The 22,011-nt window shown below is 50.4% G+C and overlaps 1 protein-coding gene across 3 annotated transcripts; it reads right to left on the bottom strand.

Annotated features, from left to right (window-relative positions):
- Positions 1–294: 294 nt before the first annotated feature.
- LOC107529329 (guanine nucleotide-binding protein G(s) subunit alpha isoforms short) lies at positions 295–16,144 on the bottom strand. 3 transcript variants are annotated; one of them, XM_087819199.1, is made up of 13 exons: positions 15,974–16,144; positions 12,292–12,364; positions 9,319–9,363; positions 5,085–5,139; positions 4,885–5,004; positions 4,266–4,363; positions 2,109–2,163; positions 1,941–2,014; positions 1,761–1,819; positions 1,533–1,653; positions 1,214–1,344; positions 1,044–1,111; positions 295–792 (listed from the first exon to the last, which is right to left on the bottom strand). In XM_087819199.1, the coding sequence occupies exons 1-13, from the start codon at positions 16,110–16,112 to the stop codon at positions 646–648; spliced, it is 1,185 nt and encodes a 394-aa protein (XP_087675325.1). In that variant the 5' UTR covers positions 16,113–16,144; the 3' UTR covers positions 295–645. The 3 variants fall into 3 exon arrangements, with proteins under 3 accessions (XP_087675325.1, XP_087675324.1, XP_087675326.1); XM_087819198.1 differs by having other exon boundaries at positions 5,085–5,143; positions 9,320–9,363; XM_087819200.1 differs by lacking the exon at positions 9,319–9,363.
- Between the last annotated feature and the right edge of the window lie 5,867 nt (positions 16,145–22,011).

The following is a 22,011-nucleotide window of genomic DNA, read 5'->3' as shown; positions in this document are numbered from 1 at the left end:
CACACTGGGATGTTAGTTGGTGGAGTCTTTGGATAGGGCAGTAAAGGTCAAAGTACAGAATTCTTGATGGGCCCAGTGGTTTTGTGGGGAACTAGTTTGGCAGGACAGAGCGGACATTTTGTATTGTCTGCAAATTGTCCTTAGAAACTCAAAGATTAGGTCAAGAAAGTGGCAAGATTTTTACACCTTGGGGCCTTGTTATGTCAATATGGGGCTTCCCAAGTTTTCACACCATCAACACCAAGAACAACAGCATTTGTTCGAGACCACAGATAAGTCAAAGGAGTCACAAACTTTGCTCATTTTTAATTTTTATTGATTTTTTAATGCTGCACAAGACAATATTTAATTCATTTAATTCATTTATTTCTGTTTGCTGCTGTTAATTTTAGTTACTCAAAGAGAGAGGGAACCATTTTGGCCTTTTTTTCTTTTTCTTTATCTGAAGGCCGCCTTAAGCTTTCTAAATTTGGAATATTTAAGCAAGCTGAAAGGGAAAAGGGGTTTCGCAAAACCATTCGGAGGGGAAAGGAAAGGTTGCTTTGTCAATCATGCCCTATGGTGGGTGATTAACTGCGTGTACAATTACATTGAACTTTTAATTAATTGTGCTTAAGGCTTTAATTAAATTTGGGGGTTCCCTTCTTACAGCAGCTCATACTGACGGAGGTGCATGCGCTGGATGATGTCGCGGCAGTCGTTGAACACACGGCGGATGTTCTCGGTGTCCACAGCGCAGGTGAAGTGGGGGTAGCAGTAGTGACGCCCATCTCCACTGGCAGTGCTGATTCTCTGTGGCACAGAGAGGGAAACTGGGTCAGCGCCCCCTCTCCAGAAACTTCCCCCACAAAGGACCCTTGACCAGCTACGGACATTTTGTTAAAACAAAACCAGGTAAAGGGGCACAAAAGCTAAAATTTGTACAGGTGACAAATTAAATGAAACTGAAGTACTGGACAGTTTAATCCCCAAATGCAGAATTAAGTCAATTTCTATCCCTGAGAATAAAAGCAACCAAAGAGAGAAGGAGACAGTCTACTCACCAGAAACTCATCGCGGATGAAGTACTTGGCCCGGGTCACGCGTGGGTCCTCTCCGGGCTCGGGAGTCGCTAGGAAAAATACAAATATTTTGTTAATTAACATATACATAACTGTATATAGAACTAATGAGCTGAAATGTGTGCCAATTAACTGCAGAAGGTCATACGTACCATCCTCAGGAGTAGTGTAGCGAGCAAATTCTGGAAAGTAGTCCTCAATTTTCGATTTTCCAGCAAGGACTTTCTCAGCGAGCAGGTCTTGCTTGTTGAGGAACAGAATCACAGAGATGGTGCGCAGCCATCTAACAAAAAGGGAAGTAGGGTTAAAGCTCAGGAAAAGAGTTTTTCTTCTACAGGGGGATTGAGATGCTAGCACAAGGTCTTGGACAAGATTCTATTCTGTAACAGGGCAAATACAAGGGCTGGACATCAGTCCCATGCCTTCTGGGCAAGTGGCTGGGAGGAAAAACCTGAGGGTTGTTCCACTAACCTGTTATTCCAGATGCTCTTGAAGAGGTTCAGAGCCTCCTGCAGGCGGTTGGTCTGGTTGTCCTCCCGAATGACCATGTTGTAGCTGCTGCTGGCTACCACGAAGATGATGGCAGTCACATCTTCAGCACAAGAAAGCAAAGGTAATGAGAGTTAGAAGCAAAAATGATACCTCACAATTACAAAAGCAAAAAGTCCCAGACAGGAGAGATGCCCATGGCTTCCATACCATTGAAGCATTGGATCCATTTGCGGCGTTCGTCACGCTGGCCGCCCACATCAAACATGCTGCAGGAGAAAGAACACCTGGTCACTCCAAAGGGCTAACATGGATCCACCACTCTAACTGCCAGAGGAAACATCCAGACACCATTATCTCTGTTTCTTAGAAAGGGAACCATTCACTTACTGGAAGTTGACTTTGTCCACCTGGAACTTGGTCTCAAAGATTCCAGAAGTCAGGACACGGCAGCGAAGCAGGTCCTAGAACATAATCAAGGTCAGTGGATCTTACCAAAATGTTAAAAATCGCCAATCTAGAGCAAAACTCTTGACAAGCTTGAGAACTTTTGCATACCTGATCGCTGGGGACATAGTCATCCTGCTTGATGACATCAATCTTGTCCAGGAAGCTGGGAGGGAAAGAAAGACACACGGGTGTGAAGGGGTGTGCCGATTTGCGCAATATTCCAGCCTCTCTACCAAGTCAAGCTAATAGAAATGGTCACCCCACAGTTAAGTCAATAGGAATGCTGCTTGTGTTGGTTACATTTGTGATTCAAAGTTTATGCCTTAAAGCAGTTAGAGCAAACAGAATTTAAGATAAAAAAAAATTTAAATATGAAATTGTTTGGCTTTGACTAAACTGGCAGATAGCTTGAAAATCATATACTTTCGTGTCTCAATTTGGATCCCCCCAGGGGACTAATGAAAATTCGATGTTGGAGTTACTCAGAAGGGGTATTCCCTCCTTCCACCTTTTAAGAACCTCGCTCATTAAAGAGAACAAAAGAGGTTGACACACAGGGGCCTTTTTTTTCCCTGACCACACTGAACAGGAAACAAACACAGTGTTCCCTTCCGGCATATTTGATCCATGAAATAGAACAGTCCAGATATGAAATTCGTAATTTTAAAAAACCCCAGGGCAACCCAGCATATGGGTCTTGATGTGGCAGGGAGCAAGCGTGGGGGGAGGGGGGGTTGGGGTCCCAGGGACACTCATTAATGAGCCGAAAGCTATACATGGAAAAGTTTTCCACCTCCTCTCTCTATAGCTTGACTTTTTGCTTTTATGTTGCTTACTAGAAACACCATTGGGAAAAATAACTTTTGAAAAGACTGGATTAATTTGATTAATATAGAAAATTAATGTTAAACCCAGCTTTTCTGGGGGGGGGGGGTGAGGGGTTAAAATTGCTTTAAGTGGGCTACTCTGAAAAAAAAGTCCCAAAAGGGGAAAAGTCTATTTAAAGAAGTTCTGTTAGTTTTTTTCCCCCTTCCTTTTTACCAGTTTAGAGTTAGTCTGGCTCGGAGGATACACTAACTTGCCCAATCAGTCTTACATTACAGCACCAGTCCAGAAATAGCTCCCCAGCCGCCCTGGCCTCCAGCGAGTTGCCATGGCAACAGAACCACAGTTCTATAAATAGCTCATCAGCACCAAATCTGGTGAGAGAGACAGCTGGAGCAGGGCCAGCCAAACCCCAGCTCAACAAATAAAAATAGGCAGCTTAAGAAATGGGCAAGGTACCAGTATCTCAACTTTAACATAAAGGCAGTGAAGCCAGAAGCAGGCTGGTCAGTGCCAGCAGGGCCTGGAAATCCTCTGGCCAGGGAAGACATTTTACAAGCCATGTCTTTTTTTCCCCGAGTTTCTTAAAACTTTCCATAAACTGTGGGGATGCTGCCACTTTCAGATGAAGCTGCAGGAGTAATTTAATGTTGCATTAAAAAGAAAAACTTTCAGATGGTGGAAGATTTAAAAAAAACCAAAACACCAAATCAGCCTAAACTGCTATTAATGAAACTGCCCCGCCCTCCCCCGGGGCACTCCCGGGCCTCCGAATCCTGTACCTGTCCTCTGACTTGGATCCAGGACACAAACGCAAACAATTCCAGGATTTCCATTTGTTTTGCGTTACTATAATTAGCACTTCCAGCTTTTAGTTCAAACTTTTGAGAAAATCAGGGACTTTGTTGAAGAAGGGGTTGGGGGTGGGGTGGGGGGTCGCAGAGACTGGCCAAGATGGGATTGTTTTTCTGTCCCTTGTGAAAATATACAAAGTTGCTTGTCTGTTAAACTCTTTGCAATAGCAAAGCAATTATTAGCTACCAGGGAGGGGAGAGGCAGCTTTCTGTCATGTTGTTAAATTACAGTAATAAAATAAAATATTTTTGCATTACCCAAAGTGTGAGAGCTGCCCTGTCTCCCTAAATGCCTGGCGGTCAATTCAATCAATTACTTCAAGCTAATTAATTATGAATATCGCCTTATTGCTAGTAATTATCATTTTCGCTAACAGGCATTGTTTATATAAAATAATGTCACTACACTAAAAAGTGCAATTTAAGGGCTTTGAAAAGCAAGTGAATGAGGAAACTGCTCAGAGCGCAGGTGGGGTAACTGGCTGCCACCCTCGCCCGTGAGGACTCATTTGCAAACGCCTCGGTCTGGGTAGTGACCATTCCCTCCTTGAGGGCGCGTGTCCCATGATGAGGGGAGGCCACTTACTACTGGGCACAGTCAATCAGCTGGTACTCGTTGGAGCGCTCGTAGCAGGCTCGGACTCCCTCGTCCTCCCACAGAGCCTTGGCGTGCTCGTAGAATTCCTGCGGGGGGGCCGAGAGAGGCGTTAGAGGCGGGGCCTGCACCCAGGGGGAGTCTAGGGGCCACTTCCAAATGAGGGCACCCCACGCATAGAGCTCGGAGCTGGTGCTGCATTCCTAGGGGTTTTAGGGTGCACTCAATTAACTGGACATAGGAGCTTGTGTGCCATGTTAACATACTCTCGTTTGTCACAAGATGCGTAAAAAGGGAATAGTAAGGGTGCCATAACTCATGGCTTTCTCTCATAAAAATCTACCATCTATCAAGTGTGGTCTGTATTATTAAAATGTGACGTGTACTTGTACAAGATTTACAAGGGGCGACAATTTTGCTCATACATCTTGAGCCATGCCCTAGTAATTATTAGTTCCTGGGGGGTTTTAAACATTAAGAACCCTCATGGAATTAACTTTCTCCTAAGCATCACGGGGATGTGCTTTGCCAGACACAGGCGTGGCCCGGACGCAGGTGAGCCCGTGACGCAGCCGCGGCGCGGGGCGGGCTGCGCGCGGGCGCCGCTTACGGGAGGGAAATCAAAGTCCGGCACGTTCATCACGCTCAGAATGTAGTCCACGCGGAACTGGTTCTCGGGGTTGGCCAGCTCCACGGGCGGCACCAGGTTGCTCATGGCGGCCACGATGGTCTGAAAGGGATTGAGCAAGCGGTCAGGGGGCAGCACTGCCTGGGGGGGCTAACAGAACGAGAGAGAACCTGAGCACGTACTTCAATGGCCTCCTTCAGGTTGTTTTTGATGTCCTGCACTTTGGTGGCCTTCTCACTACAGTGGGATTGAAAAGAAAAGAAAATCATATGGCATCATGTTGCCCAACAGGGTGGCTTTAGTCAAGACATTCCAACTAAGCATAGTATTCTGTTCTTGAAGGAGTGATTGGAGGGTCCCGAATGAGGGTGGTCTTAAATGACCACCTCCTAGTTCTGGCCGGAGGGCACGCCTGATGGCGGCCGATCAGCAAATTGGCATCCCGAGTGTGACCAAGGCCTACTGTACCAGAGGTTGGACCCTGTCCGTCGCTCCCTCGCTTGCGGGCCCAGGTGCTTGAAGCCCCCATTGCACACTAACACGTCCTCGGTGTTACCAGCGGCTCTGCTGGGGGTGGGTGATGTCACTGTGAGGCCCAGGAGGGTGTCATGGCTCCGCCTGGGGCCGACTGGGCCCCTGGATTAGAGGGCTGAGTGACGTGGTGTGTTAATTAGATCTCAGGGCCTGCAGCCCTGGTTATTTGCTTGTTTACTTAAGAAGTCATTGTGTGTCTGTCACTGCAGCCAGCAGCAATGGACGTTTCTAGTTGATGACATCAGCACACACCGACCCTTCAGCATGGACAGAAATGAGATTTTGCCCTCGGAAGTCTTTTAAGACCTGAGACTTTTGTATTGGGGGTGGGGGCAGCGTCCTCCTCTTTAAGTAGAGGTTGGAGGTTTTGTTGCTTTAAAAAATACATGTATTTTAAATATATCTTTATTGATTTCAGAGAGGGAGAGGGAGATAGAAACATCAATGATAAGTCATTGATTAGCTGCCTCCTGCGCGCCCCTGACTGGGGATGGAGCCTGCAGCCCAGGTATGTGCCCTGACAGGGAACTGAACTGCTATCTCCTGGATCCTAGGTCAATGCTCAACCACTGAGCCACACCCAGCTGGGCTAAAATACTTTTAACTTGGAACTACAGAGTGGCCTGTGTGGAATGACCCACCATCAGTGACTGGTAAAGGCCACACCCTTGGGCTTCTGGGTCCCCTCCCCCCCCCACAATGTCTGTACCCCCATTTGCATCAATTGAAATGCTGTGTCTTTTCGACCAGGGAGTTTGTGATTTTAGGGTAAAGGACCCCTAGCTTGGGGCATAAATCATGCTATGTCCATTGCCCCAACCCTGCCTCTGGGCTTATGGAACAGAAACACACCTGCTGTGTATTAGGCCCTGGGACATGACTAAGGAGGAAACTGAGGCCCAGAGGGAAAGTCTGAGTCACTGAAGAAGGGACAGAGCTCATCTTTGCTGTAATTTTTAAAATAATCTCTTGAGATTCCCCATCTTTGAAGGCTTCACCTAGATGCTTTACCAGAGTGAGGGGATGGAGGTAAAGACCCCTCAGAAGACAGAACATTAATACAGAGAAAATGCAAAGGGGTTAATAGGAGCCACAGGCTGCCCTGAGTGTTAGTGCTGCAGGGAGGAGGGAGGGAGTCTGGGGGAGCAGGGAGCGGGGACCTTGGGCCAGGGAGCTGATGGGGCCACATGCTTGCCTGCAAACAGCCTGCCCCCCCCCCCCAAGAACCTGGTCTTTCCTGATCTAATTATATTTCCTGAGTATTTGCATATTTGAGGGGTGGGCCCTCATCTTCTCAAAGAGCCCTTTCCAGAATCAACCCTTTTTCTGTTCAGCGCCGGCCTTGAGAGACCCTGCTCCCTTATCAGGGCTGCTCTCAACCAGTGAGGGGTTGGTTTGGGAGTGGGGCAGGACAAATGGGACCATGGATCCCCTCAGGGCTATTTGAACAAGAGTGCTGCACTCTGGGGAACTCTAGATGTGATGAGGGGAGGGGCAGCATGCGCACCTGGGGGGGGGCCCAGGCCACCAACTTAAGGAACTTAAGTCTGCCACTCCCCCCCCCCCCCCGGACTCCTAAGGTCCCCACCCTGCACTGAAGGGACTGGGAGTCCCGAGTCCTCTGTGCTGCTCCTGCGTTTATGCAACTTGAAGCTCCTTCTTGCAATCAGGGTGTCCAGACTCGGGGCTATGGTCTGACATCAGTTATGCTGACATAAGAATTTTTACAGGATGTGCGTGTTTAATTGCCCCTCGTATTTACTTAGGGATTCAAGCTCATCTAAGACCCCACAGGGCAATTCCACTCCTGTTCATTAAAAACAGGTCTCATTTCCATGGTAACAAGAGCCGAGAACCTTTCTTTGGTTTTAAGGTCCACAATAATTAAAATGAACTGTTTGGGGACTAAGTACCCAAATGCACACACAGCCCAAGACAGTGCTCTCCAGAGACAGGTTCTCTCATTCAGCTCAATCTTTGGGTCTAAGTAGTAGTATGATGATTGGAAAAGTTCCCGTCTTAAATACGGATATTTTGAGAACGTGTTCAGCATTCATCTACGTATGTGAGTAGATGTGGGAGTACATCAAGTATAAAACCGCTAAAATAGGAATCCGATCTAATTCGGGTGTGTAATACTCCAACATAAAATGCTGCCATTGAAGCAATTACTATGTAGATGGAGATATTACACCGGAGGCTGGCAGGTTTCATCATCACCCTTACTATTGCTTAATGAACGTTCATTGTAAGATTGAGAGAGAAGTTCCTCAGGTGTCTCTAAGGCCAAAGTATTTATCAATTTCTGACAGACTACAAAATTGGGGCTGGAAGTACTTTTAGGACATTGTAGCTCCCCCTCCCTCCACCTCTATGCATAAAGCAGAAGCTTGGTTCGAATCCTAAGAGCTCCCCCCTTCACCACCCTCCCCAGGCTTAAGTGGTTGGGGTTCTCTATTTTTGTGCTTTTATAGGGAAAGACAGACATAAGAAGAAAGACAGAAGACAGACAGGGACTGCTGAGACATGCAGAGAAGTTTTATTTATCACGTATGTTAATATTGTATTTACTGCAGAACAGTCAGAGAGAAGAGCAGGCAGGATTAGTAGGGTAAGGTCAGGCTAGCATCTCACACACAGTTGTTCAGTAAGGACTTGTCACTACTCAAACACCAACTTTTGGTACAGTAAACTGACAGTCACTTGTTCTGTAGATGCCTATTTTGGATGTCACTACTACATTTTGAACAATTAAGGATTTTATCCCCCCCTTTTTTGTTTTTGGCATTTTTAAATTTTTTTGTTTTTTGTTTTTTTATCTTCAGAGGTTAGGTGGTAGGGCCCATCCCCCTCCCCCCACAACAGAATAGTATTCTTATTAGAAGTTCCTAAGATGGGCCAATTCCAGCATGCAAGGGTGAGGGGCATAGCCGGGAAGAAGGGATGAAGAGAAACCGTAGCCATCATCTAGGGGTAATATATTCTAAAAAAAACAGATGAACAAACATGTGTCAGTCACTTTGTCCCAGCCCCAATCTCCTTTGCCCCGCCCCTCCCGGCCACAGCAGCTGCTTGAGATGCCCTCGCTCCTCAATGGCCCTGCGTGGTGTCAGGAGAAAGCTGCCCGATGACAGCATGCTGAATGTGCAGGCACAGCTCGAGCGGGTTACCTGGCATGCATGCATGTGTGCTGGCGTGTGATGGCAGTGGGGCTGCAGGAAGTGAAGAAAAAATAATCCAATAATGAATGGAAAAAAGATGGATGCCATCGCTCATTTCCTGTGCTGTCCACTAGCTGACGTACAGGGCCTCGGATTAAATTAATTTGATAACTTTTAACAGACCAGAGGCTTTTCGAGATCATTCGTCACAATAACTTACCCCCCCCAGGTGCTGAGTTTTGTCCCCATTCAAGGACAGTGCGGCACCACGTATTTAAACAGAAAATTTTTCTCAGAGGCCTGAAATTTTAAAGTCAGACCAACCACTGGGTGATGGGATTTATTAGACAGTTTTAAAAACAAGTAGCAGATTCAAATGGAGAGCTGGGGGTGGGTGGCATGGGGGACTGGACTGGACAGGAACCGTAAGGAAAAAGCGCAGTTCTGGAAATCCTAAACTATCGTCTAAAGCTGGAATCTACAGTGCTCCCCCAGCTGGATCTAATTACACTTTATGGATGGCCAAAAAAACAACAGAAACTGTTTTGCAGTTCACGTGCTGTGAGATGTATGAAGCTGTTTGTGTTGTTTGCAAATGTATACCAAGATGGATGATGGCCCTTAAATAATTTTTGCTTTCTTCCCGGGGCTCTGCCCTCAGTTTCCCAGTATGATCTTCATGTCTGTCTGTTAAAAGTTTTTCTGTTTTGAATGTGCCTACCCATCGCTGTTGCTCCTGGCAGCCTGCGGGTCCTCTTCGCCGCCCCTTTTAAAGAGAGATTGAAAGCTCACCTAATCTGCAAGGCACCGCAATTCCACAAAATCCCCACCCAGCCTCTCTCCATTCCTCAGCCAAGGGCCACCACCCCATTAATCCGTAGGTCGCTGCCTTTTTGGCGAACTTGGAAGGTCTCCTGGGGCTGTGCGCCATGGAGGGGAGAATTCCACACCTTGGCTGCAGTATTAACAGAGCCCTCTGGAGACTCTGGTTGGGGACAGAAGGGACTGATAATTATTTTCTTGTGCTTTCACTAAATGTACATGCACCAGGGAGCCAGGCAGTGATTTATCTGTTCTTTGGAGAACACGGTAGCACCTATGGAGGTCCTCGTGCTCCCAGACCTCAATCCTCAGTGTTGTACCTGAACAAGAAGCATGGACACGCTAACTGCTGCCCATGACATCTGCTGCAACACTAAGACTTCTCTTCCTGCAGTCTGAAACTACCTATAAAATGTTTTTATTTATGAGTAATTGTTTCCCATAAATTGTCATCAGTTAAAACCATACCTGGACTTCGAGAACCAAACAAAAAAAAAAAACACCTCTCAAAATCCAGTCTTCATGACCGGTGGGCACCCCACCCAGAAAGTCGGAGGGGGAGCCTGGCTAAGCCATCTGTGGTTTTATCATCGATTAGCTCATTAGCTCAGCCGGTGTTAATGGTGCTGTTTTTTCTGGCACTCAATGTAAGGAAGAGTTAGCTGTGCGTTAGGAAAATCCGAATTTGACCTCTATTTCTGAAAGTCAGATTAGAATTACAAGTTACTCTACACAGGTAACCGGCACGCAGTCTGCAGTAGTTAAGGCAAGTGGAACAGCTCAGCCCAGCACTGACAAAGCGACATTTACGGGAGGGAAAGACCCCACACCCGACGTCCCAGTTCTACAGGGAATTCCTGGTCAAGGAGGAAACTGTTTTTGTTGCAATACCACAGTGAGGAAAAAGAAAAAAGAAGGCTCCTTGGACAAGATAAAAATAAAATTTCTAGACTCACACTAAGAATTCCCTGTATGTCTCTTTCGCAGGCTAAATTTAACATCCTTGGAGATTACCTATGGCTTCCTCCACAAAGCAGGCAAACTGGGAACCTCGCTTCCTCTTTTTTAAAAAAAAGAAAAGAGAAGTTCTGGTTTAAATGCCTGGTCTGCATTACAGACTGGCCCACTTAGGGAGGAGAATCCTTTCTCTAAAAATTTTTTTTAAAAAAATTAGGGTAATAAGTAATAAAACTTTGAAGTTAATTATTTTAAGGATGTCCTATTTTCCATCGGACTCGAACTAAGGTAAACAGTGGCTGCTGCATCCTTTAAAAATGCTAGCCATGTCCAGTTTCAACCAAAATATTTATCTAGAGGGTCCAGGGTCGGGTTCGTTTTGGTTAACTAGCCTCGTGAAGCAGCGCTCCCCGTTAAGTTGCAGGGGGAAAGTTATGCAAGAGGTTTTCTTTAAGTGACAAATTCATATAGCTGGAAGTCAGTCTCCAGTTTCTGTTTATTGACCGGTGGCCGTCTCTGGTGGCAGGACTTTACTGAAGGGTGTGTATGGAATTAGAAATTTCAGAACTGGTTTCTGCGGGGGTGACTTGTTTAATTACCGCATGTATGGGCGTATTGACAACTCATGGGGAGTCAGTTATAAAGTTGGTGAAATAGCCCATCCTTCTTAAATTCACGGTTCAAGCCTAAAAAGCACCTAAACTAAAATGTCCATTCGTATGATGTCATCCTTTTCTTACCCCCCCCCCATTGTTTGATCTAAGAATTCTAGAATTTTCCATAAAGAACTGCCTTCAGTGCAGCTCTTTAACCTCTGAAAGGTGATAAAGTTCATTGTTTGTTTCCCGGGTACTCGGGCGACAGTAGGGCTGTTTATGGGTTTTTTATGGCGGGGGGTGGGGGGGTATTGGTGTGTAACTGAATTAAACTACGCCACCATGACTCAGTCTCCCCTTCCGAAACTAAAGGGAATGCAACGGAGTAATCTTTCACTAGAACCCAGGTTTAGGAGGGGGACTGGAACTGCTAACCAGCTAGTAATGGTGAACAGTCCCTCAACACCAGGAAAACAAGGCTGGTCAACTTAGCTGGGGTCTTGGGGGGGGGGGGGGGGGCAAACTCCCTCGGTCTGTCCCCCGCATGGCCAGCGCGACCCTGTCTTTTCCATCCCTCACATATGCGCATGCTTTTCACCTTCATTCTTGAGGTATCCTCACACTGTCCCACACCAAGATGCCTGGAAGGACGTTTCAAAGGCAAAAGTGCCCCTTGATCCTGCCAGAGGGACCTAACTCCTAGCCTTTCCACCATTTAAATGTCCCCTTTCTGTTTCTTCAGGCATGACTATAGATTTTTAAAAAGGGAAACAATGATTTGCCCGTAATATTAATTCCAAGACTGGGGGGGGAGGGTTATGAATAATTATTAACAAGGGCTGCCTCTTCCAACTTTGTTTTGTGAGATAATATTATTGAAAGAATGTTTCCCTAATAGTTTAAAACATCCTGTCTTGGTGCATTGCGCTGTAATCTGCTGGGGGGGGGGGGGGTTTCTCAGTGGTCAGTGTCGCATGACTAAGGGGGTGGCCACCGCCCTTGTCAGCCATGTTGGGGACCCACTGCACCAAAGCCTGAGACAGACCTGTCCCCTGGGGCCAACCAGGCGCCCTTTTCCCGGGGAAGGGGAGATGTTTTCTTCTCAAGGACACGGGTGCTTTAATGTTATTACTATTTGTTGCTGCACCAACTATTAAAAGGAGGGAGGGGGGAAATCCCTGAAGAATTCTCCCCAGATTTTCTAATATGCAGACTGAAAAATTAAGTAAAAATTGGCTGCCCAGCCCCCCAAGCTCCCTAAACTCCCTAAAGGTTAGTATCAAGTGTGCTCCTGTCCCTGGCGCAGCTTTGACACTTACTCTCCATTAAACCCATTAACATGCAGGATCCTCATCTGCTTCACAATGGTGCTTTTACCAGACTCTCCAGCACCTAGAAAATGAAAGTAAGTCTCAGGTTATGAAGGAGGCATTTTACACACTTTGGGCAGCGGAGGACTGCTGTTTTTTCCATAGAAGCAACACGCAAGAGAAACAAACAAAATACAACAGACTTGCAATTTGCATTGACATTTCGACGCATCAGAAATGAAATAAAAGTCCGATTCTGTGTCCCTGCAGTATTTCACCATTAGAACAACAAACAAGAATTAAACATTTTGCTGTTTCAGGTTTTGTTTTGGTTTTGGCTGTTTTAAAATTTGCAGGGTGGGGAAGCAAAGAGGGAGAAGAAGAAATGACTCAATTTTGTCTTTTTTTTTGGCGGGCGGGGGGGGCGAGAAAATTGAAGTTCAAACTGAGAATTCACTGGTACATTGCACGCATGAATGTATAGAGCCACATAATTCATTGTTTGTCAGATGTTTCATGGTTAAAATACCCAGGATCCACCAACAATGCCCATACACTGCAGTCTGCAGATCACGTTCTGACGCAGCACTTGCCTCCCAAACATTGTCCCAATGCAGCTCCTCTCTGGGCAGGTTTCTCTCCCCCGGGGCTACTGAAGTCAGCCCCTCAAACCGCAGCATGGCATTTTACCCAATTACCCCCACCCTCCTTTCCCCGAAAATTCTCTCTGGATTCAACAACCATGTCATGCGGGAGTGGGGTAGAAGACCACCAATTTTGTCATCTCTTGGAAAAACACATTTTAATATCAAATGTAGTGTTTGAGAACCACATTAACATGCAGCAACTGTAAGAGTTAAAAAGGACCAGACTTTAATCATAAGGAAAAATATACCTGGAAACCACTGCATTTTCAAAGATGTCATGCCCTTCCCAACTAAAAGTAAGAAGGGACGCATGCCTCCATTTTAAATCACCTTATATTTGAAGAAATAATGGTGAAAAACCCCATTTCCAAGCTAGAAGGAGGATTGCTGTTGTTTTTTCATTTTCTTTTTTGTAAATGCAAGCTCTCCCACAAATAATTGTATGAACCATTTTTTGCTCACCTCCCACACAAACCTCAGTTTGGTTTTTTACCCCCCCCCCTTTTAATTTTCTTAATTGTTTTACTTCCCAGAGAGCAAAGCATTCCTCCTTCTCTTGCCTTTTCACAAGGCTGTAATCAATACCTGTAAAAGTTAAAATTTGTTTCCACAGAAACATTGATTTCAAAGCAAACACTCTATCTTAATGAGCCTCACTTTCATAAATTAAAATATTAAAGGCACTATTAGGAGGTTCCATGAAGAGAAAACATAAAATTAATCAGAATCTCCAATATTCTTATTTCAGAGGCGTTAGGATGCGTAATACCTCTTTTAGAAGCACAAACAGAACTGTGCCTCAGTTTCCGCATATGTGAAATTAGAGAATTGGGCTGAAAAATTACTGCAAGATCTTTTGTGGTACTGTAATTCACTCAATTTTATGCTATTAAGATGGATTAAAACCAGTGGATTTGGGGCTTGCTTCCTCTTTTTTGTGGGGGGGGGAGATTATTCGGTGAGAATCACTGTTTCAAAATGTAAAATGTGTCGCACTGGCTTGAGCTGCAGATACCTGTGCCAGAGGCTATCAATAAATTGTGATAAAATGTAGCCACATACACTAGGACACCTGGGGAAGGTTAGCCCAGAGTGATGCAAGGTGTGTTCAAAATAACAGTCTCAAATTAAGTGCAGACTTGGTGATTACTGCACAAAGGTGTTAGAAATTTAAGGTACGATTAGCATCACACTTGTTTCAAATTAGTATTCAGCTAACAAGATAGCATTCCAAGAAAAAGATTCTAGACTTTTCCAGGCTTATACTTTGAAATCAAATTATATGCATATTATTATTCACATGGTATAATTCTACCTTTAAAAGTGTTAGATAAGACCTCAACTTATTTATTGTTTAATTACTGAAACTGCAAATGCATAAACACCAAAGAGCCTTATTTTCACTTAATAATTTTCTGCTTTATATAAACCTGGACCCAGAACAAAGACATAACCCATCCAAACAAGCAAACACCACAAAGAAACGCAGCCTTTACACTTTATTCTTTATAACTAAGCTGTTTTGTTGAAGTGTGACCACGAACTAGGTCTTAACCTAGCAAATTCACCAATTAACTCAGCCAAATTACTGAGGAAGTGGATAACTTCCATACTAATGAATGCTTGTGTAATGCTTTTGGTCATTTCAACAATTTCTTTTATTTTCTTTTAACCGCCCCCCCCCCCCCGCGCCCCCAAGCAGCACCTTTAAGTAAAAAGGAGGAAAGGTCATCTCCCTAAATTCCACCCGCCCTTTTTTTTTGACCAGAGTAAAAACCGCAATCAAAAGTCACTTGACAAACAACTAATTAACGTCTTTTCATCTCCTTCCACCTGGAAAAAAAAGTCGTCTCCTTAGAGCGCACTCGACCCCCTCCCCCCCCACCTTGAAAAGGGCAAAAAACGCCATTTCCAGACCAAGAAGCCATTTACAGACAAATGTCATTTTCCAGTTCTGATTTGTGAATGTCTCCCCCCCCTTTTTTTTTCACAAAGCACTGTCAAGGCGGCCGACTAACAGGGAAATGTGTGTGAATGGTTTACTGGGGGGGCTGCTGCGAGGGGTAGGGGCGGCCGCTACAATTAATGCTCTTCTTTGCTTTTCAAAAAGCCTGCATGTCTGGAAGGGGAAAAAAGGTCATACTGTAAAAATGACGTGTCATTTGGCTTCACTGGGCACTTAGCGTACTAACTCCATTTTTTTTTTCTTTTTGTCTCGTTTTATTTGGTTCGCCTTCCCTTCCCTCCCCAGCCGCCCGGCCCGGGACACGTCTGCTCCGCGCGCACAATGTGTCCGGCCCCGAACGCACCGAGTCGCGCCCAGCGGCGGCCGCGCTCCCTCCTCCCCCAGCCCCCACTCCGGCGCCACGACTCGCCGTGCCCCCTCCCCCTCACTGCACCACCTTTACCACTCCGGACTCTTCCGAGGGGCTGATGTCACCCGCCCCCCCGGCCGCTTCCCCCGCCAAAGCCTCCCCTTGGCGAGGCCCCCCTTCGCCGCCGCGGCGCCCCCCTCCCCACGTCACCCCCTCCCCTCCTGGCCCCTCTTTCTTTCTCCCTTTCCCTCTCCGAACAAATCACACACCCCACGGAGGCGGGTCCCCCCTCCCTCTGCCCGCCACCCCATTTCCTGTCCCCGAAACCCTCTTTTTGTCGCAGTCTCCCGAGCCCGGTGGGGCTTCTCCTCCCCCTCCCCAACAAGTACCCGAGCCCCTGGCGTCGCGTAGGCCTCGCGGAAAGAGAGAGAAAAGAGCGAGGGGGGAGGGCACAGAAAGAGAGCAGGGGGGAGAGCCGGCGAGGGGAGGGGGACCCTTGCCTGCGTCGCCAAGGCCCCCAGCCCCATTTTGAGCCCCAGCCCCGCCAAATCTGCGCCCCGGGGCCCCCCTTCCGGCCTCGCCCCCCCCCAGAGACAGAGCCCGCGAGCCGGCAGCGGGCTCGGGAGCGCGCGCCCGGGGCGGGGGGCGGGCTCGGCGCGCGCGGCCTGCGGGGCGCCCCGAGGGGCCCCCGAGCCGGGCCGGGGCCGGCGCCCCCCGCCCCGCCCTTACCCAGCAGCAGCAGGCGGTGCGTGGCCCGGTAGACCTGCTTGTCCTTCTGCAGCTGCTTCTCGATCTTCTTGTTGGCCTCGCGCTGCGCCTTCTCCTCGTTGCGCTGGTCCTCGGTCTTACTGTTTCCGAGACAGCCCATGGCGGCGGCGGCGGGGCGCGGGGCGCGGCCTGGCTGCGGCGGCGGCGGCGGGTCGGGCGCGGGCGGCCTCAAGTGGGCCGAGAGGGCCGGGGCAGCGCCGGGCGGGCGGGCCGGGCGCGGGCTCTGCTCCTCGGGGAGGAGCGCACGGGGCGGACTGCGAGCCGCGCGGGGAGGGTGGTGTCGGTCGGGCCGAGGGGAACGAGCCGCTCCCCGCCCCTCGAGCCGAAGCCGAAGGGGCTGATGGCCGCTCCGGGCCGAGGCGGACCAGAGCAGGAGCTGCGGGAGCTGCTGCCGCCGCTGCCGCCGCCGCCGCTCTTATTGCCTCGGCCCGGGCCCGCCGCCCCTACCCAAAAGGGCCCCGGCGGGCGGGGGGAGCGGGGGGAGGAGGAGGCAGCGGCGGCGAGGGGGGTGGAAGGAGGAGGAGGAGGGATGAGGAGCGGCCGCGGCGGCCGCGGCGGGAGGGCGGGAGCTGGCGGAGGGAGGCGCCCCCCGGGCGCCCGGGAAGGGGGGTCTCGCCGCCCGCGCGCGGCCCGGGACGGGACGGGGACAGGCCGGGGAGCCGCCCCCTCGCCCCCCTGGCTCGGGCCCCAGCCGGGCCGGCCGCGGGGGGAGAGGGGGCGGCTCCGAGCCAGTGACGACCCCTCGCACGACGCCAACGCTCCACCCCCCGGGCCGCGTAGCCCTGCGGCCCCCGAGGCCGCCGCCCCCCGCCTCCCGTGGGCGCCGCCGAGGGGCCGGGGTGGGCGGAAGGGGAGGGAGCGCGAGCCCGAGCCCGGACTTCGGAAAATTTTCGAAAAGAGAGAGAGTCACAGAGAGAGCCAGAGAGCAGGGAGTGTGGAAAAAGCGAGGCGAGCACGAACCAAAGGACAGAGCAACCGAAAAGGAAAATGTGTTCACACACACGCACAAAGACTCAATAAAACTCCACACTGCACAGCGATGGTGGTGTCTGGTGGGGGGCGGGAGCGGGGGCGCTAGATGAGCCTCTCGGCGCGCCCCCGACGGCGGGCGCCGCGGCCCGAGCCGAAGGCCCCCGTGGCCCCGGGGCGCCCGCGGCCTCTGCGCTTGGCGCGGCCGCCCCAGTAGGAGAAGAAGGCGCAGCCCAGGAACATTCTGAAGCAGCAGGTCGCCCCGAACACGAAGCCGCAGCCGCGGCCCTGCTCCGTGCGCTTCTGCAGCAGGAAGTTGAGCACCCACGAGGGGCTGCGCACCGAGAACACCAGAAAGACCACGAGGGGCAGGTGGGCGCTCAGCGCGCCCGCCTTCAGAGGCCCCGGCCGCCACACGACGCCCCCCACGCGGGGCACCGTGTAGTAGGCGTCGTCCTCGTCGCCCGAGTCCGAGTCCCACTCGGCCCAGGCCCTACTCGTGCCCCCGATGCCGGCGCCCTCGCCGGCCCCGCCGGCGCCCTCCGCGGCGCCCGCGTCGGCGGCGGTGGCGGCGCCCTCCGGGCCGCGGGCGGCCTCCCGGGCCGACCCCTTGCCCTGCCCCTGCTTCCTCTGCATCTTCTCCAGCCTCTTCCTCTCCTTCTCCTTCTCCCGCTCCGCCTTCCGCCTCTGCTCCAGCAGCTTCTTCTCCAGCTTCCTCCGCTCCTTGTCCGTCAGGAACTTCTCCGGGGGCACCTCGCGCGGCGGGTTCTTGGGGTTCTTCGAGGTCGTCTTGGGGTGCCCGCGCTTCGGCGGCGCGGGCGGCTCTCCGGGCTCGGCCAGCGCTGCAGCCGCCGCCGCTTCGGCAGCCACCTCGGCCGCCAGCGCGGCCGTCTTCCTCTGGCTGTCCAGCGCCCGGGCTTTGATCTTCAGGGCCATCTTCAGCATGGTCGCGCGGCCCCTCGGGGAGCCCGGCTCCCGCCCGGCCCGGCGTCCCGCGTGCCCCTCGCCTCGGCCCGGCCGAGCCCCGCGCGCCCCGTGTCGGGGTCTCCGCTGCGACGCCCGGTGCGCGGCCGCCCGGCTTCGGGCTGCTGGGCTAGTTGCCTAAGAGTTAGCGCCAAAAAGGATGAGCGAACAAAAAGGGGCGAGAACACACCAAAAAGCACCCAACAAGAGCGAAAAACCAAAAAGCACCAAGAAATGTCAAATAACTCAAAAAAAGAAAAGTGCAGAGGCGCGATGGCACGAGTTTGCTGTTACCCTCAGGCGCTCCTTGGCTTGGCTCTTGGGCGCGCCAATGGAGAGAAGAAAAGAGAAAAGAGAGAATTGGGGGGTGCCCAGGAGGCGCAGGGCAGGGCGGCGGCGCCGGGGCGCCCCGACCCTGTCCCGGCCCCGGCGGCTCTTGCCCGCGCCGGGCCACTCGCACTTCGCGGGGAGCCACGGGGCACCCGGACTTACATGTGAGTGAAGTGCACTCACACGCAAGGCAGTGCCGCCCGCCGCCCGCGCGGGACAGGGGTTCGCTCCCGCCGCGGCGCCGCAGCCCGACCGGGAGCCGGAGCCAGCGGGCGCTGCCCAGGGCCGGCCACCTGACGCAGCCCGCTCCGCGGCGCCGACGCGACTGAGCGTCCCGGCCGGCGACCGGCGCTCCTCACCAGCCCGATGACGCCCCGGCCTCTTCAGAGGACGGACCCACAGCGGCGGCCCCTATAAACCGAAGGGGAAGCCGAAAAATCGGCCCGCCGAGGACGGACCCAAACGGGCCGCCGAGCACCCCGGGGGTGCGAGCCGGTGTGGGGACATCGCGGGAGTGGGCAGCGGGCGTGGGGGGCACAGCAGCGGGGGGCGCGGGGGCGCCCAAGTTGGTGGGCGCCGGACCCCGCCTCCCAGACCTGCCTCCCAATTTTCGGTGAGTGGTGTAGCCCTGGGCGGCGTGCAAAGTGTGCGACGGCGGCGCTCACCCCCGCGGCGCGCCTCCTCACCTCCCGCTTCCCGCTCGGCGCACGCGGGGCTGCACCCCCCCGCCGCGCGCGCCCGCGGGGTAGGTGTCGGCCGCCCGCCGCTCTCGACGCCCGGGCGGGGTGGCAGGTCGCATCGGGGTGCGGCGGCGCCGCCCGGGCCCCGCTCCGGCAGCGGGCTGCAGGCGCGGCCGCGAGCCACGCGGCGGGGCCGAGGGAGGCCGCGGATTCGGTGCACCCGGTGTCTTCCCAGGCGGGAGAGGCGGCGGACCCGGGCGGCCCGGTTCTCCAGCCCGGCATGGGCGCCGCGGGGCAGCTCTGGAACAGAGGGAAAAGTAGTTTATCGAACACGAATTTGTTTGCAGGTTGTTTAAAAACTCTAAAAGTGTCCCCAGCCCACTCTTGTCCTCTCGCTAGCGTGTGGCAGAGAGCACTGGGTCAAGAGCAGAGAGCCAGGTTCTAACCACGGGGCGCTGCTCACTTTTCCTGAGACCTTGGCTGAGTCACTTGCCGCCACTCCGGTGTCTGCTTAGCTACAATTCATTCATTCAATAATATTTGGTCCGGGTGGTCCACCTTGTGCCCAGGTGAGCTGGAGTAGCCAGGTGATCAGGCTAAGACATGGCATGACTGCCTCTGCTGCCCAGCAGGCCTACCTGCCAATGAACTCAGATGGACAAAGTCGTCATAAACTCTCTCCCAGCTTTAAACTTCAAGTCAGTAAAACCTCGGGTGTTTGGGAAAAAAGAAAGGAGGGAAGCCCACCTGTAAACGGAAGTACACTTAACACACCTAGGGGCCTCAGGTGATTGTTTGATACCTTCCAGGGGCCTTGGAGCAAACTGTTGTGAATAGTTTTAAGTTTTCTTTGAAAATAGAAAGACACTATTAACCATTCAACAAGACTGTTGAAATGCTCCCCTTGTCCCTGTCTGCTCAACCCCAAGTAAGAAAAGATGTGACATGAGGATGTCACACTGTATTTTTTTTGGTTCTTCCAGGTACAGCTCTAGCCATTCGACAAGGCTTCTTTTTTCTGGGTCTGAATGGACAACAGAGAACAATTCTAAGTCACCAAAGAACACTTGGGATTCAGAACAGGAAGCAAAAGCTGCAGGCCACAGACCCCATAGCCGGCAGCCCTTGCTCTGCCCCAGGCCGCCTCCGACTTTTCCAACTCTGTTGCAAAGCTGTGCTTGTCCTCCCCCCACACCCAAACTAAACTAAGCAGGACTTTGTCACACTTTGGATTTTGGCCTCTCTTCCACACAAAAATACACCTCCTTTTGAAAAAAAGCTCAAAGGCACGACTGTTCTAGGTGACTAGGTGATGCTTTGAACATAAACAACAGCAGATAAAAATATTGAACCCGAGTGTGCTGGGAAACCAAGTGGCAGGAGGGCCTCGCAATCAATACCGACGTGACTCTGAGAGCAAGACTCACACTCATCTAGCTCAGAAACTACTTGAAGACAGGATCTGAGTTTTATATTTTTGTATACTAAATAAAAACTTCCTGGTTGAATTTCATTAATTGATTGTCTTTAAAAAAAAAAAAAAAAAAAAGGGTGAAGACTTATAAAAAGGAGGAAGAGATCAGAATTTCTTGTTATGCTCCATTTGTTCAAAAGCATCTTCCTTCCTGCTTCTAAAGTGTCAAAGCACAGATACATTGTATTTAAGAGGAACAAGGTAAATAGTAACCAACACAACCTTCATTTTTCTGTCAGTAGCCACACATTACCACAAGGACTGTAATGGACAGGCTCCTTATTTGGAAATCCCAAGGAGTATCATACCTAAACTTTGAAAGCAGTGAGTCTGTGCTACGTCACATAATGACACAGATTCCAGGCAAAGCGCGATTGGGACGGGACTATTGTCCTAGAAACGTATAAAGCAAGGTCACGCTTTAGTCATTTCAACTTCTAACCTAGCAGGCCATCCTTGAAAAAAGCCTTTTCTTAAAATGTAGGTTTCACCTATACTTTGTTATGACCAACCACTGGTGGACAAATAAAGCATTAACTTTGTAAATAAATGACAGCAGGTGGGATCCAGGGTTTACAGGTAAGCAAAGTGATACTAAGAGTTCGGGAACACAAGCCCATTTGTGGTCTGTTTGGCTTTCTGTTTTCACCCCACACAAAGGGAAAGATGAGATTTTACTTAAGTGGCATGGTAAGCTCGCTCCTCGTACAGTTTGCAGCCTTGCATTTGATCTACCCAGGGTTTAAAAGTTTTAATTTTTTTTTTTTAAAGTCTTTCCAATTTGAAGGCCATCATGTGTGACCTTTTCATATGAATTAGTAATTTATTTTACTAGGTCATTACCATTTTAAGTACCTGGTTTATGCTTTAAGAGTAGAACAATGCATTAGCATAATTCTTGGAACAGTCCAGGGTAAAGACCTTTGCAATGGAAGGGGCCTCTCATTTGGCTCAGGGGGAGATGGAAGTGGTGGAAACTTCAGGCTCCAAAGAGGGGCAAAGGGCCAGAATGTCCTGGGTATGAAATGGCCAGGGAGGGCACAGGTCCCTGGCTCAGGTGACTTGCTTCATGCCAAAGCCAGCAAATTGGGATAACAACACACCCCAACCTAAAACACTAGGTCACTGAATGATACAACCTGGTCAAACAGATGGTGTCACATGCTGCACAGAGGGACAGCCTAGCAGTAATCCTTTCCAACACTGCATATTTTACAACAATGGATGAATTCACACATCGGGGTTTGGGTTTTGTGGTCTTGGAAGCTTCATATTTATGGGTGGATGTGTTCCTGGGCTCTTTTGCATCTTCCTGTCTGAGTGAGAATGCCTTGTCTGATTTTAGAAGCAATAGACTCGCCATGGCTTAGAATCTTGAAAATATTACACTTAATGATGTAATTCAGTTTTTGGACAAGAGTGTTCTTGGTTTTCCATTAGTTTGGATCTTTGTAAGAGCCCAGAAAAAATATTATCACAATAGTATTTTAATAGCATAGGAAACAATAAATAGGTTTCCAGTGAAGCAGAAACCTTAGCTGTAAAGTTTTAATATTATTTAGTGCTTCCACTGTGCTTTTTGT

Source organism: Miniopterus natalensis, chromosome 7 (genome assembly GCF_054644295.1).
Source record: "Miniopterus natalensis isolate mMinNat1 chromosome 7, mMinNat1.hap1, whole genome shotgun sequence".
NCBI lineage: Eukaryota > Metazoa > Chordata > Mammalia > Chiroptera > Miniopteridae > Miniopterus > Miniopterus natalensis.
This window is presented reverse-complemented; position numbering and strand designations above follow the sequence as displayed.